This window comes from Micropterus dolomieu, linkage group LG08, assembly GCF_021292245.1.
Source record: "Micropterus dolomieu isolate WLL.071019.BEF.003 ecotype Adirondacks linkage group LG08, ASM2129224v1, whole genome shotgun sequence".
NCBI classification, from domain to species: domain Eukaryota; kingdom Metazoa; phylum Chordata; class Actinopteri; order Centrarchiformes; family Centrarchidae; genus Micropterus; species Micropterus dolomieu.
This window is the reverse complement of record NC_060157.1, coordinates 31,628,753-31,649,950: the sequence shown is the minus strand read 5'-3', so window position 1 is coordinate 31,649,950 and position 21,198 is coordinate 31,628,753. Positions and strand designations below refer to the sequence as shown.

The 21,198-nt window shown below is 41.1% G+C and overlaps 1 protein-coding gene across 1 annotated transcript in view; it reads left to right on the top strand.

The window, feature by feature from the left end:
* Positions 1 to 21,198, top strand: part of prkcz (protein kinase C, zeta) — a 149,215-nt gene that overhangs the window by 95,745 nt on the left and 32,272 nt on the right. Inside the window, exons 7-15 of the mRNA XM_046055327.1 lie at positions 2,494 to 2,625; positions 3,904 to 3,994; positions 5,057 to 5,112; positions 5,282 to 5,476; positions 9,948 to 10,045; positions 10,804 to 10,890; positions 13,060 to 13,195; positions 13,366 to 13,453; positions 13,728 to 13,847. Coding sequence (XP_045911283.1) covers positions 2,494 to 2,625; positions 3,904 to 3,994; positions 5,057 to 5,112; positions 5,282 to 5,476; positions 9,948 to 10,045; positions 10,804 to 10,890; positions 13,060 to 13,195; positions 13,366 to 13,453; positions 13,728 to 13,847 — 1,003 coding nt within the window. The remainder of the gene's footprint in view (positions 1 to 2,493; positions 2,626 to 3,903; positions 3,995 to 5,056; positions 5,113 to 5,281; positions 5,477 to 9,947; positions 10,046 to 10,803; positions 10,891 to 13,059; positions 13,196 to 13,365; positions 13,454 to 13,727; positions 13,848 to 21,198) is intronic.

Genomic DNA, 21,198 nt, shown 5'->3' with positions numbered 1-21,198 from the left:
CAACCATTTTCTGATCTATAGCTTGATTTGTATCATTCCACATCCAGTTACGATGCATTTAAAGCGCCACCTAGTGGTCGATTTGAATGAAACTTTCAGGGCATATTTCTGGCACTCGTGGACATATCCTGTGAGTTTTGTGATGATTGGACCAATGCTTGCGGATTCTTGTCTATTTATGTCCTGAGCCACACCCTTTACATGTTTACATTTCTTGAAAAGGAAAGGAGCTATCAACAAGCTTTATACAACTTTATATAAGCTAAGGCCAATGATGCATTATGGCAAGCAGCCATAAAAATCCTGTTTTAATGTGTTATGTATCTGTATGAGTTGGGCAATAGTTCTTCAAATACGCTAGTTGACCTTTTCCTTAAAAAACAACAGCTTTTATTTGTAGGAGTGCACTGACTGCAAAGAACAAAACGTTAACTGGGAACAAGCCCACTCAGGATAACAGACATCACAGAGCATTAATATTTTTCTTTCATATTAGACTATATAATAATTGAATTGAAATATACACTATGTAAATACTAGTATTATTAACCATACTATTTCATTAAAATTGTTTGAAAATATAGATGCCAGTAAAACTACAATACTCTCTCTTGCTGCTATGTTTCTAACATGTCAACAAACAGCATGGCTCCGAGAGAGAGAGAGAGAGAGATCATTTACACTCCCGGCTCCGTACCTTTCATCCAGCGCAGCCAGCCGCCATATTGGCGTAATAATCGCGGATAATAAAGCAGCATGAAAGCGGCTACATGACAACAACCGCAATCCATAGCCTGGTATCAACCGATCCAGCACAACAGTTTGTCCCATATACGGAGCTGCAGCACACAGTCACGATGATTAACGATGCTTCACTTACCAAAGCAGGCTCACTTCAGCAGAAAGGCGCAGCGGCAGCTTTACCTCTGGGCAAACTTCTGGAGGACTGAAGTTTTTCAGGGAGCCCGCAGACTCGTTGCGGCCCCGCATTGCTGTTTAATATTTTCCACAGAGTTTAATAAACATTACGATCCGACCGTCACTGAGCTCGTAGCTGTTTCCTCCGCCTGTTTGTTGGGCAGCCGTGTTTAACCCTTTAAAGTAAGCTCAGTTTCACAGCATCGTCCAGATAACTGTGTCATATTTTGCAATCCTCTCAGAAAGATGAAGATGAAGACAGGTACAGGATGGTCTCCCTCAAAGCCAGAGGTGCTTATCAGCTCACGCGCGGCACTGTCAGTGGTGAAGTGTCCGTTTAACGTTAGCTTGCTGTTAGCGATGTTGCTAACCTGTTGCTATCTGCAGGCTAGCACGGCTCTCACACAGTACAGCACAAAAAACTGTGTAGCAGAGTGACAAACTTATTATAAACCAGCCAGGCTACTGACTGACTCTATAATTATTAAATTACACCTTTCTGTCTGCTGCAGCTTGTGGATAAGTTACCTCCAGAGAAAAACACACGCTGGAAGCAGCAGGCTGACTCGTAGCTCTGCTCTGCTCTGCCTGTTAGGCCCGCCCCTTAACCAATCACAAGTTTAGAAAAGTGACAGGCATCTACATGAACGAATCGGAGGCCTCTCTTAAAAAAACAACCATGATCCATCACAGTTCATGGTCAGAGGTTACTTAAAGTGATAGAGCCTAATATGACAACACCTACATGCTGGTAAGACATTTTAACTCAAACACAGAAGTTACATAATATCAGAGCAGGTTGTTCTGACCGCACCAGAGAGCCAGCTGATCAACCTCCCGTCTGTAGTCCAACTCTTAACCGTCCCGGATGAGGCCGATGACCGTTGTGTCGTCAGCGAACTTCAGGAGTTTGACAGATGGGTCTCCTGAGGTGCAGTTGTTGGTGTAGAGGGAGAAGAGCAGTGGGGAGAACACACACCCCTGGGGGGAGCCAGTGCTGATACTCCGGGTGCTGGATGTGATGTTCTCCAGCCTCACCTGCTGACTCCTGTCAGTCAGGAAGTTTGTGATCCACTGACAGGTGGAGGCTGGCACAGTGAGCTGGGTGAGTTTGGTGCTGAGGATTTCTGAGATGATGGTGTTGAACGCCGAGCTGAAGTCCACGAACAGAATCCTTTCATGTGTCCCTGGAGAGTCGAGGTGTTGCAGAATGTAATGCAGCATTTTGGACTCTGGATTTACAGACACTTTTCAATGCCACATTTGGTTGCCACTCACTTGAAGGTTTGATAACCACCCCTTAATAACATTCAGTACAAAAGGACAAGAGAAGTTGTTTCTATATGAGAATCCAAATAAATGGGTAATAAATCTGACCTTATCTGGAACGGGTTTCCTGCGACCTGTTATTGCACATCCATCAGAATCTGCAGTTGTTTATTTGTCAGTGCTTCCTGTTAATTAATCCTTGATGAAAAATCAATAGTGATTGTGTCAGGCAGTGTGAGAGTTATAGACTAACCTGTCAGTGTGTCCTGTCCTGTGTGTGTGTGTGTGTGTGTGTGTGTCTTACAGAAAGCCTACTGTGGCCACTGTAGTGAAAGGATATGGGGGCTGGGCAGGCAGGGCTACAAGTGTATCAACTGCAAACTGCTGGTCCATAAGCGCTGTCACAGACTCATCCCTCAGACCTGCCAAAGGCTTATGGTGAGTATTTCATCATGTATTTCATGTTCAGAGCGGCAAACAGCACAGCCTGTCATATCCAATCCCAACATCAAGCTTGCTATCACAGGTTACTTTATGCTTATCTTCAGACAACTCTTCATTTAAGTTTAAAGCATAACGTGGGTGTTAATTTCATAGTTTTGGCCATCTTTACTATCAGTTTTTAATAACATTGTACTCACCTGGGTCATTTCTGAGACCTGGGCACACAGCAACGTTCGAAAGGGTCAAGAAACACGAGCAGTCAGACTATCAGACAAGTCGTAAAGAAGCCAAAGTAGGTGTAATGATAGATGTTCAATGTTATCATAACTGATAACGTCCTTTCAGGTTCAAGTTCATGTAGATCAAGTAGAAATAGAACGGAGGTCCTATTCTTACCTTTTAAATGTCAGGCTGACTGTTTGAAGTCATCTTTATGTAAGGTTTTATTGAAGGGAAATTAGTTTCAGATTTTGTAATTGATTTTAGAACAGAATACTAAAATGTCTACAGTGTACTGTGTGATGCTCGCTGTACTTTTGGGTCAAGTGTTTTTCTGTTGTGTTTTGGACAGAAAAGTGGTTAGCACTCTAATCATACAGTTTAACCTCAGCCTTTTTCTCTGTACCTCTGTGACCCCCATCTTACGTTTGTATTAATGAATATTTAAGAAGTGTTGCATAGTGGTGCCTCTGAGAAGCTGCTGTAGCAGACAAACCCATGAAAGAGCAAAGAGTTCAGTGCATTCAACATTTCCTTTTTGTCACTATGGACTTTCTGCAGCTCATCCTCCTGTTCTGTCCGCCCATCCTATTGAAATGAAACATCAAGTTTAGTGACACCAGTGTGCTCCATGTAGTTAATCCATATCAGCACAAAGCAAGCATCTGACCAAATGTAAAGATCCAAAATTCTGCGTCTGACGACCGAAATCCTGACTAGAAAATCAATGTAGCTCAGGTACTGGGGGTGAACTGCCCCCAACTCCCTCTTGATCACAGCTTCAACCTGGTATCTTCAGTGCCAGATAAGTGACTTTGAGGCTAGATAAGATTAACTTATTTCTAGTGAAACCCCCACGTTGTCATTAGAGTCACAGAGCAAAACAACGTGTGTGCATTAGCTGAGAGCACCTCTCTAAATACAGGCCTGTCCTCTGTCCTTCCAAAAGTGATTCATCACTCCCTCTTCCAGGAGTATAAAACCATGCGTGGATATTTCAGTGGATATTTTCAGATATATGCCTTAGGTGGATTTCTTAATTCCTTTGTTCAGGATCCAGTCATGCCATCACAAGAGCCCCCTTCAGACGCCAAGAGTGAAGAGGTGGACCTTCCACCAGATGACACAGAGGACACAGATGGGAGTAAGACACAAAAACTTTTCTTTTTAACAGGTTATTGGGTCCAGTTTCTTCAAGATATGTAACTTAGTGAAGGCTTAGGTGAACAGTGAGTAAGGTGATGCTGACTGAGGTGAACTGATAATAAGCTAATGTAACTGTCAATGGGGGTCCATACTTGAGCATACGTGGCTCGTATGTCGTCATAACCGTAATAACTCCGATTTGAATGTAAACAACTTTGATATCTTATGTTCAAATTAGCTGCTGAACTCTGACCTTTCGAGCGACACCAAATCCAACTCAATAGGAGGTCACATGTCCCATGTCCACAGTCTACAATAGCCAATGAGAGCCTGTGCTGTAAGGAAGGGCCTGCCTCTATTATTTCGTGGGTAGGCTGAGCCAATTGCAACCAATTGTGCCAATGACTGGCACTTTGTGTAGCCAATAAAATTCTGAAAATAACGATATCCAGCTTTAAGTAGGAAGTTCATGATCTACCAGCAAAAAACACATCTGCGTCAAGCTACAGGATAATACTAAGACTTAACACAGCTCCCATGACTTTAAATGAGCAAAAATAATAAAAAAAATGAAAAGACCTGTTTCCTTAGCTCTCCAGTGAAGAAACTAATTGTACTGTATATTAGATGGAGAGTGCAATATATACACAAGTGCATGGCTGCCAGACCAGGATCAAGGAATCCTCAGGGGCCTTGGATGTGTTTCCAGTCTAACTATGGACCCTGGTAGCTTCACCTCACATTCACTGTCACCACTTACGTAACTCTGTGACTGTTATCTAACCACATTACAGCTCTCTGGTGGCATCCCATAGAACAGAGTGTTAAATCCTATTAAAAGGAGACTGTGGTCTGTTTGGGGGTCCCTGATTTGAGATGCTCTGGGACCCCCTATGGATTGACCTAGTTTGGTATGTCCTGTGGACAGCTGGACTTGATACTGTGTACTCTACCTCCTTCTGCTGGCCAAACAAGGAACAACATGTTAAATCTGTAATTCAGATTCACTCCTGTCTCCAGATGCTGAAACTTCAGTGACTCTGTATCTGTCTTTTTGCAGTACCTTTTTTACCGCACAACTGTACAGTGGATAAAACAGAAGACACAGACACAGAGGTGAGAAGGGCTCTGATAGTGGTTTGCAGTTTCATGTTTATTAGGTTTATAGTTTGTAAAATAATCACCCTGTCTTTTGACTGCATCCTTTTTTTGTTTAACATCATTTGATCATTCTTCTACCTAAAACTTAACCATAAAAATATACAAACTAATACACCCCCCCCAGGACATCAAAGCAGTAGTGGATGGCATCGATGGCATTAAGCTGTCCCAGGGCCTGGCGCTCGGGCTGAGCGATTTTGACCTGATCCGAGTGATCGGCCGTGGAAGCTATGCGAAGGTTCTGCTGGTTCGGCTAAAGAAGAATGAGCAGGTGTACGCCATGAAGGTGGTGAAGAAGGAGCTGGTCCATGATGATGAGGTGAGACACTAAGCACACCTGGGATGTCAAGTACGCGAGACAGGGACAGGTGCGTAGCTACATGTTGAGTCAGACTGACTGAAAGCGGCGCAGTCATGAAAAACACTTGACAGGCAGTGTAGATACTGTGTGAAAGAATGTTCATAAATGTGCCTTATTCTCTGCTGTTAAGTAGCCTTCATTAGATGTGGACTTGATACAGACAATAGAGACACTTAATGCAAGTGATCATGAGTCATCTGCTGAGTTCCAAAAGACTAAGAGGAAAAGTGGAAGCCACTTTACTCAATTATCACTTAGTGTCCACTTTGTTCATATCCAGGGTTCATTTATGAATACTTTTTATTTATTGGTAGTAAGTGTGTCTTATGTATGTATGAGAGCAGAATTCAGTTTTGGAAGCTACAAGTACAAATCCAAGTTCACAAATAGTATGATGCAAGATGATTTTAACGGTCTCTCCGGATGTGAATGCTCTAGACTTGTTTATCCATTTGCGTGTTTATCCATTTGCTACATGACTCTTCGCAAAGGCCCTCTTCTTGCACCCGTATTAAGTAGGTTCGTAATCAGAGTGTAGCATTGACCTGAACCTGAGGCATCTGTGAGTGCTGATGGTGTTAAAGGAATGTGATCTTTGCAGTCTTTAGGCACAATTCTGGTTTATTGCAACCGTATTTTACATTGTGATAACATTATACTCACCAAAGTAATTGCTGAGATCTGGAAACTCGATGACATCACCACATGAGGTCAAGAAACACAAGCAGTCAGACCATCAGACAGCTTTTATATGGAGGAAAAACAAAAAAAAGCACCTGAAATGTTGGTTATTTTTTGTGTCCAGATATTGCTTCCACTCTTTTTATTTTGGATTTCCGAGAAATGGATCAGGGACAGGGTGACATTACTGGACCAAACATTGTTCTGGATACACACTGGTGGCATAACACGCTTGTCAAAACACCTCCACCTTTTGATTTCTATGTAAACCCACATGTAGGCGACATAAGGATATACCACTGTCCTGTCTCCCAGCTCCAACATGCGTCACTGCTCCAGAACAGCAGCAATTTAATCAGATTTACTCCCCAGAGTGGCTTTTTATGTCTGTTTACTGCCTCTATTTCTGCTGCATACATCAGATGATGCCATCAGACCAGCCAATGTGCATCTCACTGTTGAGTAGTACTTACCAGGATAGGTGAAAGGGAAATCAGTCTGGGTCAAATGGGTTTCATGGATGAGTTGAATTTAAAATCCTCTTTGTACCACATTTTCAGTACATGTTGTTAAAGGACTGCTGGGGATTGAGAACAGCTAGCCAAGAGACTAAGAGCAGTAATCAGTGAGGAAAGGATGGATGGAAGGATATGTGCAGGATATGAGTGGGGAAGGAAGGGTGGAGACAGATTAGTGAATGCTGTGTGGGGAGATGGAGAGCAGGATTGAGTAAAAAGGAGTGAAGAAGACTGAGTCAGAGGCTGGTTGGGGCTTCTGAAAGGAATGAGGAGAAAAAAAAAGAATTGGACAAAGGGGGGGAAGCTGAAGTGGGGGTGGAAACGACACAAAAGTGGCAGAGAGCTTATGAATTGGAAAAGAGGGCTTAGGAGGAAGCAGGAATAAGTGAGTGGGTGACTCACAGGAGAAGATGAAATCTGGGTAGACTATCTGCATGGTGTTTCTAACTCAGGAAACATGCAGAGATACACATCATTCACATTGGGCTGAGACACATTTTAGTGTCCAAAAATTACCTCCATATTCAGTCAACCAAACAAAACAAATTTTTTCACATACCTTGAGTGTTGTAATAGGAATTGCTTTTGAGGAATTACAGACAAAAGAATTACAGACAAGTTACAGAAAGTTACATGAGAGAGGTTATTACAGACAGGTAAACAGAAGTGCTCTGCATCCTGTTGACTTTGCTTTGTTTATGTTATCCCACTAGATGGCGCCTTAGCTCAAGATATAACTCCACGGGGGAAACACAAATTGGTGGGCTCATGTAACCACACCGAGGATCACTGAGCTACTGCATCGTCCAAAACCTGCACAACTAATCCAGAATAACATAAATGACATCACAGGCTTCATGCCTTCACTTCGCTCAATGTTTTTTTTCTTTTCCACACATAAACACGTCATACTTAAATCCAGCGTTTAAATCCAACTGTTCTGTGACAGCAGAACAGAACCAAACTGACTCCAAGACAAAAGATGCAGTTTTTTGAGGATTTGAGGAAATCATCTCGTCCTCCTAATGTTTTGAATGGACACCCCATTTTCATTTATTCATGGCTGTATTCATGCACATTTGTTTAATAATTCATCTCTTTGGTAGTGCCTGACATCAAAGGGAGCTTGTAAACACGGACAGACTACAAACTACTGAATACGAGATGTGTTCTGCATAATTATAAATTCCTCAAGTAATAATGAGTTGACCAGAAGGAATTTTCGTATCATGCGCACAATATGGGGTCTGTATTGTAATGTTATTCACCATATGGTGTTGGTGCACAGTACGGGAAACTCAAAATGTAGGCACTCTCTGTTGTAGCTCACATAAAACATTAAGTATCATCAACTTAATGACACTTTAAATCAACATAAAACATCGGCGCCTCAGGCTGAACACTCACAGCTCTCTGTAACTGAAGTATGAACAGTTAACACCGCAGCTGACTGATAACAGTGATACACTCTGGCTTTACTGACTCACAGCGGTTGAAGGTAACAAAGTATGTTTAATGAAGTGCTGCACTACTTGGCAACAGTTTTGAGGCACGTGTACTTGAGAATTTCCATTTTAAGCTTTATACAACTACATTACTACATTTATTTGGTCCCTAAACTTTCAAATCTGTGGACATATTTAAAAGGCAGACTCCATTTTATTTATTACTCTTATATAGAGACCCTAAGTCCCTCCTTTCTGCCCCATGGGACCTTGTTTCGGAAAAATTACATACAGAAGTCAATGGCAAAAGAAAACTTATTTTAATCCCATTTCAGTTGTGCCCTGAATTGCACACATGATGTTTGTCAGTTTAAAAGATCATTTTAGTCAAGAAAAAAAGAGTAACATTTAGTTTTGTATGACACCACTCAGTGAACTACATCTCTCGTCTCACACATCATCACCAACATGTTAGCACTGTAATGTTGAGCTAACGTTCATTTCTTCTAGCTAGGTAACTTAACTATGTGCTACGCACAGATGTATCTCACCTGATGTGTTTAATCCAATGACTTCATAGTCTATACTTCAACAATTTAACAACAAACTGCGACTTTCTTGACTTAAATTATCTTTTAAATTGACAAACATCATGTGTGTAATTCAGAGCACAATTCAAACGGGATCAAAGCATTAATTGTCTCTCGCCGCTGATGACCGTACGTAATTTTTCCAAAATTAGATCCCATATGGTCGTCCACCAGAAGGAGAGGGGACTTGGGCTCTCTGTTGTGTCTGTATTTTATGTCTTTGGTCTTTTAATGTGAAGGACTTTGTAGCGACTGATGATGAGAATGGTAAAATTTGACTTAACGTTACTTTACTTAGATGTTAATGTAGTAATAGGGATTCAACAATATGTTGTGGTATAGCACTGACATGATGATATTTATGTATGTTTACGTAAGTAACACTTTACATAATTTTTCTTGTAATTGAGTATTTTTTTTTATTTTTAACCTGTTTAAAGCATCATCTCACACACAATACTGAGTTTTTCCCCAGATTTATGTTATATTTGATTTAAATGTTTTTATCAACTCTAACAGTAGAATTCCAACCACACCCCAAAATCAACAAGCCAGTGTCCTAAAGTGACATTAGTGACCACACTGTGCAGAGTAGTGTAAAAAACTGAATGTTTGTGTTATGTAGAAGCCATTATGAGTGAGACACTGTTAGACAGTCCGATATTTATATCAGTGCTTCTCTGATTAAAATGTCGCTTCTGATATTGGAATCGGTAACGAATCTAAACTCTGTTTGACTATCTAAATGTATTTGTTCATAGTCAAAAGATTTGACAAATCTGAATTTGGTTTTCAGGGACATTTTCTTGAATGGTGTCCTTCTACATTCTTCACTTTCAACACATAGAGCTTTTATTTTTTTTAAATGACACTATCTGGATGTCATTTTCAAAAGGTGTATGAGCCTTTCTTCGTGTCAGTGACTAGTGGATGGCTTTCAAAACTAGTTTGGCATTTGTGCTGCCTGGTTATCTTTTGGCACGCCATCCAAGGTCCACCCTCTGAACTGGAACAGTCTCAGAATAATCCAGTGTGGGGATTGTTCTCAAGGCTACCTACATCTTTTATGTGTGGCGCAGTGTATCTCCGCCTGCTTGTTCAACCACAGAGAAAGCCTATTGATCAGATAAATTGATTGTTAATACGTTATCCTTATGCCATCTCTGCCTCCGTCTGTCTCCCCTCGTCTCTCCAGGATATTGACTGGGTGCAGACAGAGAAGCATGTGTTTGAGCAGGCGTCCACCAATCCATTCCTAGTAGGCCTCCACTCCTGTTTCCAGACAGAAAGTCGGTAAGAGCATGATAAGGCTGTCACTGAGAGAGCTCACACTGTATTTAAAGCCAATACAGTTAGTCTGTTACAGCTCACAGTGTCTGACAGAAGAATGAAATATAACTTTCTGTTCTTCATTAAAGGATAAGGTTTGTCTCATAATTATCCAAAAATCCCATTAAATTAATGTTTCCTACTAAGAAGTATTGTCTGTGTAGCAAAAGCATGGTTATTAAAACACATAAACAAGCCATACCATACAATAAACTGACAGCAGACAGAGCAAATGTAGTTTATTCCTCGGTCAAACTAGCAAAACAATGTAAACATTGAGCCCAGTGACATGACACTGAAAACGCAGTTGTGGTGTTTCAGGACAAACAGCGCTGGCCATGTTCATGTAAATGCAACAGAAGGCATCTTCAGACTACTGCTAATACTTGTACACATTCACTGGTTTTGGTCTCTTTAATGGATTTGTTGGGAACGTTGTTTTAAACATGAACTGATGCCTTTAATGTAGCACTGATTCAGTACTATTCAACAGGGACTTAAGAGTCAACAGGTAACATCTCTGTTGGGAGAAATTAATATTTTGAATATGCCGAAGCAGACATAACATGTATTTATTTATATCTGATTAACTATGACATTTCATCACCATTTTTACCTCATGATGATTCATCATTTAAATATCTAGTCTTTAACATTTTTCAAAGAGCCTCTGTTTAACAGTATTTACGTGATGGATTTTCTCACCATGCTCTGATTTCCAGGTTATTTCTGGTGATTGAATATGTGAACGGCGGAGACTTGATGTTTCATATGCAGCGACAAAGGAAGCTCCCTGAAGAACATGCAAGGTAAACATCCAGTTGTTACAACATCTGTTTACATACCCAGTTAAGTCCCAGTGCACAATTTAAGCATCTACATTTAGATACAGTTTATAGTCTTTAAGTGTGCCTTTTTATGAGAGATGCTACATGTACAGGTAGCATTCTTAAACATATGTGAAGTGAAGTGGCTTTTCCTTTTGGCCTTTCTCAAATACACAGACTGTGTACTGTGATAGAAACATTTGAGGTTCTGCAGTGAGGCCTCCAGGAATAGGCTGCATGATCAGAGGAGGACGTAGAAGTGGGTTAATTTATGTTGACACAGCACAGTCAGCCAGCTACACAGGAAACACTATGTATCTATATCTATGCAAACAGGCAACTATTTTGGGTTGAACTGAACCTCCTCCAGATGGATTCCTTTGTACTTAACATGATGGCATTATGTGAAGTTTTTATCTTTTGGTTAGAACAAAAACATCAGTTAACACTGTGAGTTTCATAATAGCGTCTTTTGAGGTGAAGGGCAGTTGGAGTGTGTGTGTTTGGTTGAAGATAATTTATACAGTGTACGTATAATGTATGTTTGCACCTTCTTTGCACCTCAACAGCATACTTCTTCCAAGTACTCCTTACAATCATATTCTTAATGGGATACTTTAGCAGCTTTTCATGGACGTGGCAACGCTGCCAAAACCAGACTTAACATTTTCCTCCTCTGAGAAATATAATGAGCGCCCATAATTCATTGTGCCTGTCTACTAGCGGGGCTCTCCAACTGCCGCTCTGATAAATGCTGGATCAAAGGCTGGGTAATTTAGAGAGGCACTGTTGGGCCCCTATCGGCCCCGGCAATCTGTATTCTGGAGACAGTGGCTGTACATATGCAAAGTAGCATGTTAATCACTCATAATGATTGTACATATTCATGAGCAGCGCTCTTAGAGAGAGCCCTGCTGCATTCCCCCACTCGTGGGGGAGGCGGGCCAGTGGGCGATGGTTGGTGCTGCTGATAGGACGCAGCTTCTATCAGTCCGATGCCAGCAATGAAACAACGGTGTACAATGGAGGCTGTCACAGTGAAAATGTGGGGGAGCGATGTGGGATTTGTGATTTCTCTGTCAAATGTCTCTCCACTGCAGTCTTTCCCTCTATGTTTGACAATCACGGATTTACAGCAGGCAGACAGAGAGAGGCTCGTCAGTGTTAATGAAGGCTTATCTCCTAGAGACAGAAAGCACACTACCTACACATACAGAGGAGCCGTCCTACTGACTTACCAATGACTCTCCCAAGTACATCAAATCAGGAACATATGGGATTGTAATATATGTATATATGTCTATGTTCACCATCATCAACCTTCATATTAAACCAAATAAGGGTCCAGGCTTTGAGTAATGACTTAGCAACACATAGACAGTGTTCTGAACATTTCCCATCATTCTAAAAGGTTCCCCTAGAGGCTGCATTGTTCAGTACATTCCAGAATACAAAAGTGTTGGACATAAGTAACAACATACAGCTTATTTTTGCCGTTGTTAGAGCTTTGCCAGTAGTGAAGCTAACTATATAAAGTTTGTAGTGTTGTCACTTTTCTAGCAGGAACATGCTCAGTAGATTACTTGGTGGACTGTCTGTTAGATCATAAGATATAGCCATTTTGTCTTGAGGGTGGCACTAGAGGAGAAACCACAGAGTGTTCAGAATGGAAATGATAATCTTCCCAGTAAGCCCTTTTCAGACACGGAATCTGTAACATTGCTGGCCTTCTCTAGCTGTTTAAGAAATGGCTTTTCCTTCAGACATCTCTCTCTGTTACATAAAAGCTGTGCAATGGCTTTATTCAAACACGACAGGTATGTTATCCATAGAGCTGCGATGTTTGTAGGATATTTGTCACCTGAGCACCACAAGAGAGTATAAAGCAATAAAGTTGTGGATTTTAAAATTATTGGATTTGAAGTTATTTTGCAGTTTAATCACTGTTTATCTCTGGGGCTTAATTAATGACCATTGTGAGTGTGATGGTCATTACTTTTGTACTGGTATATTATGATATTGTGCCTTTTATCATGGGCTATAGATTTTAATATTTTCTTCTCTCTATAAGTGGACAACTTCAGCCTGATGGTGGCACCAGAGGACAGGTCAGACACATCACTCTCTGTGTTTCTCTCTTCTCCTGCACAGATTTTATGCTGCTGAAATCTGTATCGCTCTGAACTTCCTGCATGAAAAGGGCATCATCTACCGCGACCTGAAGCTGGACAACGTTCTCTTGGACCACGAGGGACACATCAAGCTCACAGACTATGGCATGTGCAAGGTGATTGATTTTATTCAGTAGACTGTGTGGATGGCTGGCGTAGGGTTATCAATAATGCAGTAGATCTGTATTGACTTAAAGTGTCTCTTTTTTTATCCACCATTCATGTTCTCGCACATCTTCCACACTGCCTCTTTTATCTCTGCAACCTCCTCTTCTTCCCTCTGCAGGAGGGGATCAGACCAGGTGATACCACTAGTACCTTCTGCGGAACACCTAACTACATTGCACCTGAGATCCTCAGAGGAGAGGACTACGGTGAGTACAGGAGACAGCCTGGGTCGGATCAGTTCATGTCCAAATGCTGATTCAAACAACCATCATTTTTTAAGCTACTGATGATAAATCTTTATATTTAAATAAAAAAACAATGAACAACCAGGTGGCAGCTCATGTACACAGAGAGGATTTTCCACTTGTGACCAAACCAGCCTCAGTTTTGATTCACACTGATAAGATGGGAGTCTTTTATTATATATCCACACATCATAGCTGAATGAATGTCTTGTCTTAATGTTGTGTGCCCTCCCAGGCTTCAGTGTGGACTGGTGGGCTCTGGGAGTGCTGATGTTTGAGATGATGGCTGGGAGGTCCCCGTTTGACATTATCACAGACAATCCTGACATGAACACAGAGGAGTACCTCTTTCAAGGTGAGACAGAGGAATTTAATAATGCATTGGGTTTATACCTGTAAGCTGCACACTGCAAGAGGAGGTTTCATGGTACCACCTTCCAGGGAGAAGGGCTTTGAACTGGGAGAGACCAGCTGTCATCTTATAACCATTTTCTAGAACATTTTTACTTGTTTCTGATCATTGGCATGTGGTCTACCAACAGTTGCTGTCTTAATGTTATTTTATTATTCTTTGTTTTATTATTATTATTAGTTATAAGTTATGAGGTGTTGTTCTGTCTTGTAAAAACATAATAAATATAAATTATAAAAATAAATTTTGTTGCTGCAAATAAGAAAATGGAAAGTTTACTTTAGAGAGGAAAGGTCAGATGGAATGGCAGCATGTTTTTCTGAAAGGGGACTGGGGATTAATCTGGTCTTTAAGTTTACAAACTATGAAAGTGGGAAAGGTTGGCCTTATGGTGGCACTGGAGGAAATATCAGTGGGTCATCAAATCATTTGGAACCATGCTCTGGGGAACATAAATACCGAATATCATGGCAACCTCGCTCTGAACCAGTCTTGGACAGACAAATAGATTGATGGACCAACACTTTGCTATCCTCAGGCCGTGCTAGCAGGTCAGACGTGTAGCGTACAGCCAAGCTAGTGGCTCTCTGAGGCTGTACTCTGGGCTAAATGCTTACATCATAGAGCTAGCAATGAAAATGTCAACATGCTGATGTTTAGCAGTTATAATGTTTACCATGGTCACCGTCTTAGACAAAGTACAGCTGAGGCAGGTGTTTGGGCAAACACATGAATGTCTAAAATCAAGCATAGCATTAGTTCAGGCAGGCAACAATCAGAATCCGAATCAGCTTTATTTGCCAGGTATGTGTAAACATACGAGGAATTTGACTCAGGATTGTACAATGCTCACGATTTGCTTACTTATACAATAATACCATAATAAAATTAGACACAGGCTACAGTATAGAGAACACATATGTACACACTAAAAACAAATACAAAAACAATATAGACAGATTGAGACAATAGTGCAATGAGCAGAGTGCAAAGGATGCAGGAGTAAATTATTATTATTATAATGTACATGTCGGAGGTGGATGAGATATACAGGTACACATGTAGCAAGAACCATGAGCATAGTGCAAAGGATGCTGGAATAAATAAGTATTATGTGTAGGTGTTATGTTAGGTAGGTGGATTTGGTAAACCGTATATACAATATGAAAATATTACAATATGAACAATGTTTTTGAAGTGCGTGAATAAATCCAAATTTGTAACCCTAACCCTGGGTCGTCAGTGTGCATGTGTAGGCGTAGCGTGTATTTGTGCAGTGGAGGAACGCTTGCTGAAGAGACCGAGCCCCGGCTTCACTGGTGTTGTGCCGAGTTGTTCCCACATTGCGGGACTTTTGGATAATTTATCACCGTTGATGAACCACATAAAGAATATTTTATCGTTTTTAAATAGCCGGCTACTTGAAATAGACCCGCGAGGAACCGCAACGTGCATGTAGTTGTCGGCAGCAGTAATGCACATAAAACTCTGCATTAGATCGGTGAATGACCGAGAATGTAATGCAGTCCCAAGTTGACTGCATCATCCACTGACCTGTAGGCAAACTGCAGGGGGTCCAGCAAGGGGCCTGTAATGTCCTTCAGGTGGGCCAACACCAGTCTTTTAAAAGACATGACTACTGATGTCAGGTCGACAGGCCTGTAGTCATTTTATCCAGAGATGGAGGGTTTTTTGGGGTCCGACAGGAGGGAACTTCACACATCTCCGGTCATCTGTTGAAAATCTGTGTGAAGGTCGGTCTACACAGATTTTCAGGCAGGATGGTGACACACCGTCAGCTCATAATCCAGCACATCAGCTTATAGCAGCCATATTAAAGCCAGCAAGCACCTCACAAGTACCCGACATCTGAACTGTCTGTGTACACACTTAAATTTACCCCGCTGCTTGTTTGTCCTTTCCATGATGAAGATCCATGTCAGATCGACTGCATGGTGCTATTGCTCACAGCATCAGCAATATGAAGCAGAGATCTGGCAAGCATATCCAAATACTTTCGCGTTCGTGGATGGCGGTGTCCAGGCTCCTGGAAGACTAATTTCAAAACAATATTGCGGCTCCAGTCGGGACCTCTCACAAAAAGCATTTCGAGGCAAAACCCCACCTGTAGTTCCTTCAACTCCTCTGTCCCAGATCAAATCCTCATAGGCAAGTCATGCCACTTGGCCGCCATCTTGGCAACGCCTCCGGACAGCTTTTTTGGACTTACAAGACCAGGCTCCTATCTGAATGAACTGCACTTTTACTGGTCACCAGGATATAAAAACTACATCAGTAGAATCAGCAATAAAATCTGATAAAAATCACTGATTTAAAAAGCGTTTTTCCTGACCGCTTATACTCAGTGGCGTGGGGTGAGGTAAATTTTTGGGGAAGCCAAGTGAGAGGGGATGTCCTTTTAGGAGGACAATTATCTAATGTATTTTGCTATTACAGTGCAGGGTATAATTTTAAACAAAATTGAATCATAATTTAAAATGCACACTGTGCTCATCTGTTATCAATACACACGCGCTCTCTCTCTCTCTGTCTCTCTGTCTCCAACTTACTCATTCTCTCTCTCACCCCAAATAGCATACATAGCCTGCTGCTTATCGTGCACAGTACAAATAGGCTACGGTTAAGAATAAAAGAACCATTCACAAACTCAATCAGAAGACAATTTAAGACATTTGCATAGTAGCAATGGTGCATGTATCAAATAGGCCTACATACTCCTTAATGCTTGGCCAAATGGTCATAACACAACATCACTGAAGACTAACAACCGAGGACCCGTCCAACAGAGTATAGACAATTATTCAGGTAGCCTAACCTGGCCCAGTGCCCTGTGGCAGGTGCTGTCTATGGTGCTCATATACACATGTACACAACCACAGTAAAAACAGTAAGGTTACTTCAACTGACTACCCACCTACACCTAAATCCAGGCAAGCAAAGCAAAACAAACAATATAACCACATCAAAAATCGCACACATAGCTGGAGTTCAGTTAAGTTCAGAAAGAGAAGGAGGTGTCATTTCAATTCAATATAAATTAGCTTTATTGGCATGAATGTGTAACAACAATATTGCCAAAGCATCATACAAACTACATCAATCAACCCCATCCATTTCACTCACGTTAAAGGAAGGGCGTTCTCCAGTCTTTCATGGTGGCAAAGTAGTCAATAACCAAGTTATAAAATTTCCCACTGGCTTTTAGGTCCTCCGCAACAACGGAGTCAGTCGAAGTTTTGTGCTACCAGCTAGCCACTCTATACGAATATAGTTTTCCTCATTGAACGTACAAAACCCCTTTTTCGTCTCCAGGCCAGCTCAAGTTGTGGCATGACAGTGGCCTCATCTGATTGGTTAATCATTTCATTTTTTTCACAAAGGAATGCCAAGTCTGCCTAGCCTCCTCGCGTAGTCAGACTTGACGGTCAGTCTACGATGGTGCAATGTAGTGTTTCACCACACATCCAACGCATAACATTTAGAGGGGCGCTGTTTCACTTATTGTAAGATAGTGAGAAATGGGCAAGAGATGACAGGAACAGCTTATAAGATTTATCAAACTAAAAACATTGTGTTTTTATTGAAATGATAAAAAGTCTGACAAAAACAGGGGAAGCCTGGCTTCCCTTGGCCTCTGGGAGAAAACGCCACTGCTTATGCTTCTACTACGCATGTGTCACCACTTCCACACATGCACAGTAGAAGTAAAACAGACCCTTACGTCAGTAGAACCACACGATTGGCTGAAATATGTTTCCTGCTTTGGCTGTTAAAAGCAGACAATTGGCTTTCTAGCGGGAGGGGCAGGATAATCGCCATCTTTGCCCGGAACGGCGAAGAAGGTGGTTGTATTGAGGATGTGATTGAGTGGAGTGTCTCCTCTATAAAACGTCTCTGCTATAAATGCTACCTTCAGCCCGAGGTTCAAGCATCCTCGATGCTCAAGGATAGTGATGCCCGTATCTGCCAGCTCATTCATCAATGTTGTATTAACTGCAGGATTTTCTAATACTTCTAGCATTTGTCACTCAAACTAGCAAATATATATAAATTTAAGTGGCTCACTTCATGTCATTTACTGCAACTGGCTTTACTAAATGTACAGTTGGGTCCTCCTGCTGGCACTTATGGCTTTTCCACGTAGTCATGTGGAAGGGCAGGGAGATCGCAGAACAGAGCCATACCGCCAAACATAACTAAGTGGCACAAATATCAGCTTCTTTGATGGAAGTTGTCCTGACTGACCTATATTTCATGACAATCCATCTAATATTTGTTGAGATGTTTGACTGATATTTGTGTGGCTAAAGAAAAATAAGAAGATATATTTTCTCAATTAAAAGTAATATAGAAGAGGTTGAGGCAAGAAATGCTTGTAAATGCTGTAATCATTGCAAAAACTGGATTTTTCAATGTTTTCTATGACTTCAATTCTCAGGATAGTTAGTAACTAAATACGTATTTTACAAGAGGAAATGTTCTATGTTTCCTATGTCTGTCCCAGTTTCATCAACAGGAATGTTCCCAGCTTCTAACTACATTCTCTATGGTTTAAGGGATTGGGAGTATAGAGGAATAGTAGGACATCAAATATGAATATTGAGAGCACATGGCAGGCTGTTTGGTGCCATTTAAACAAAAACATGTTAATTTAACCCTTTGTGACGCATAACTGACTGATGGAATAACAATCAGCTCTGGGCTGTGAAGGATTTATGTCTGTAAATCCTGGCTCAGATGGTTCTGCTATGCTTCATTAAAATGGAGGAATCTCAGAAACAGGGATAATTTTATTTCTCTGAAATGTTAATTAGTTTTAGTTTGCCTTGGTCTAAGAATCCACTCTTGTTGTAGTCTGGGCATTTGAGTCAACGTATTGTCATATTCACAGTAGTGTAAGAGCCTGATTACAGAAATAACACACATTCATACTGTTTGTTTTATTAGATTAACATGTTCCTCCTGTGTGTTTATTTCTCCTTTTCCACTTTGGAAATTCATTCATTTCCCCATTTTTTCCGTCCTTCATGGGTTGAGAAAATTCTGCCCTTGGACTGACTGCATGGTGGTCAGTCTGAAACACAAGCTGGTTTTCTAAATGTCTTAAGGGATAACACAGTTGAAACAGTGGGCTGTTATCTATATGGATCTTACTGCTCAACAGTTACGTTACGCCGTTACAGCAAGAAATGGGTTAATGTCTGAGAATATGTGTTTAATGATGTACTGCTGAATGCACATGCTGTGATGCATGCTCCTCTACCCCTCATGAACTGTGGAAAACCTGGCAGGACATCATGGCCTCTATTACAGATGAGATTTAGGGTGCATGTGTGGAACAGTTCAGCATTTTCTCCATTAGTTTGCTTCATTTAGTAGATGGTGGCAAACTAACTGTTAGAGGTCCAGTGTCAGGAAATATCACCCAAAACATGCAGTTTCATGAGCATGTTTTCTGTTGTTAGTGGGGAAAGAAGATGGATGTAGAACTCTGATGGCCTGCAGTTACTTGTACTTGGAATGAGATGGTGGAGCTAGCTAGCTTGGTTAGCAAGGTGCATCCATAATTCACGTTAACTGTAATATTAGCTTGGATGCTAATTGTGGCTAGCGACAAACAAGCTTGAACCAAAATGTACTTACTGAAAAATTAACAGCCGACTCCTAATAAGCTTTTTCAGCGGCGCTGGTTAAATGTCACAGAGCAGCGGATACAAGTCGCCTCTATCCTGATTGACAGGTTACCATGATAGACACTTGTCAATCACAAGGTAGCCCCGCCCTAAAGCCCCCCCTGCTTTCTGGTCTATGTTCCCCTAAATGGGACAGCAATTTACTAAATGAACATCATGCTGTGTTGAAGAAGACTTGAAAATAGCGACTGAGACCATAAACTCATTAGGTAAGTGTTTACTGAGGTAATAAATCAGCTGAGAAGCAGCCTAATTTTGTCATAGACTTTTTTTTTTTCCAACTCTTTATTGAACATGTTAAAAGACAACAACAAAAACTAAATAAAAACAAACAAACAAAAAAGATCATCAGCAGATGATCCAAATAACAGTCATGTTCAAAGGGGGTAGGAAGAAGTTAGAATAACTTTTCTTGTCCTACCCCCACCTCAATGATATATTTTAACTACTTTAATTGTTTGCATCACTTAGATATTCCAACTAAATAAAGATCAACAAAAAAGAAAATCACTGTTCCAGATCATATCCATCAAGGAATCTTTTTTTAAATAGAAATTTCACTTGCAATAAGTTTTTACATAACTTTAAATCATTATTACTGTTGTTCCACAGGATAACACCCTGGGTTGTTATACAGTGGAACTTACTATTTGTTTGAATTAACGGTTTACTAAACATTTATATTCCTCTGAAATTGTACGTGTTTTCTTGTAGTTGAAAAAGCTCTTGGATATTTCTAGGGCAATTGGTTATTGTGCTCTAAAAAAATTTGAATAGTTTTGTAGTCAATCAAATCTTTGAACTTTAATATTTTGAGTTTAATGAACAATGGGTTTGTTGGTTCTCTGTATGTAATTTTATGTAGGATTTGAATATCTCTTTTTTGTAGGATGAAGATTGGGTATGTATTTGTTTTGTAAGTGTTACATACACTGCTCAAAAAAATAAAGGAAACACTAAAATAACACATCCTAGATCTGAATGAAAGAAATAATCTCATTAAATACTCCTTTCTTTACATAGTTGAATGTGCTGACAACAAAATCACACAAAAATGATCAATGGAAATCAAATTTATCAACCCATGGAGGTCTGGATTTGGAGTCACACTCAAAATCAAAGTGGAAAACCACACTACAGGCCGATCCAGCTTTGATGTAATGTCCTTAAAACAAGTCAAAATGAGGCTCAGTAGTGTGTGTGGCCTCCACGTGCCTGTATGACCTCCCTACAACGCCTGGGCATGCTCCTGATGAGGTGGCAGATGGTCTCCTGAGGGATCTCCTCCCAGACCTGGACTAAAGCATCCGTCAACTCCCGGACAGTCTGTGGTGCAACGTGGCGTTGGTGGATGGAGCGAGACATGATGTCCCAGATGTGCTCAATTGGATTCAGGTCTGGGGAATGGGCGGGCCAGTCCCTAGTATCAAGGGGTCTGAGGATCTCATCTCGGTACCTAATGGCAGTCAGGCTACCTCTGGCGAGCACATGGAGGGCTGTGCGGCCCCCCAAAGAAATGCCACCCCACACCATTACTGACCCACCGCCGAACCGGTCATGCTGGAGGATGTTGCAGGCAG